Source organism: Penaeus monodon, chromosome 19 (assembly GCF_015228065.2).
Source record: "Penaeus monodon isolate SGIC_2016 chromosome 19, NSTDA_Pmon_1, whole genome shotgun sequence".
In the NCBI taxonomy this organism is placed as follows: Eukaryota; Metazoa; Arthropoda; class Malacostraca; order Decapoda; family Penaeidae; genus Penaeus; species Penaeus monodon.
The window spans coordinates 39476196-39476501 of record NC_051404.1 but is presented as its reverse complement, the minus strand read 5'-3'; the positions used below and the strand labels follow the sequence as shown (position 1 = coordinate 39476501).

The 306-nt window shown below is 43.8% G+C and overlaps 1 protein-coding gene across 4 annotated transcripts in view; it reads right to left on the bottom strand.

Moving 5' to 3' along the window:
* LOC119585220 (organic cation transporter protein-like) overlaps positions 1 to 306 on the bottom strand; it is a 16938-nt gene that overhangs the window by 3858 nt on the left and 12774 nt on the right. For all 4 annotated transcript variants that reach the window (XM_037933876.1, XM_037933873.1, XM_037933875.1 and 1 more), the window contains exon 7: positions 21 to 189. In XM_037933876.1, the coding sequence (XP_037789804.1) occupies positions 21 to 189 (169 nt within the window). The remainder of the gene's footprint in view (positions 1 to 20; positions 190 to 306) is intronic.

The window sequence follows — 306 nt, the reverse complement described above, 5'->3', positions numbered from 1 at the left end:
GCAGTAATAGAGTGACTTACCAAAAGTAAGAGACAGTGTAAAGAGCGGGGGCCGTAAGCGCCACTTGTAGCCAGTACCAAGTCCTTACTAAGTAAGCGATACCTGGTAGTACCATGTATCCCAGAGCCCAGGGTACTACGAACATGACAGATACAGTAGAACGATGGCGAGAGGAACACAACTCCATAACTGTAATGAGGGAATGGAAAAGGAGTATGAATGAGACTGACTTAGTTGTCAAAGCAAGAGATGTAATCCTTTTCATTCGCATCATCTGTCAAAACAATATGGCAGACAGATGGAAAA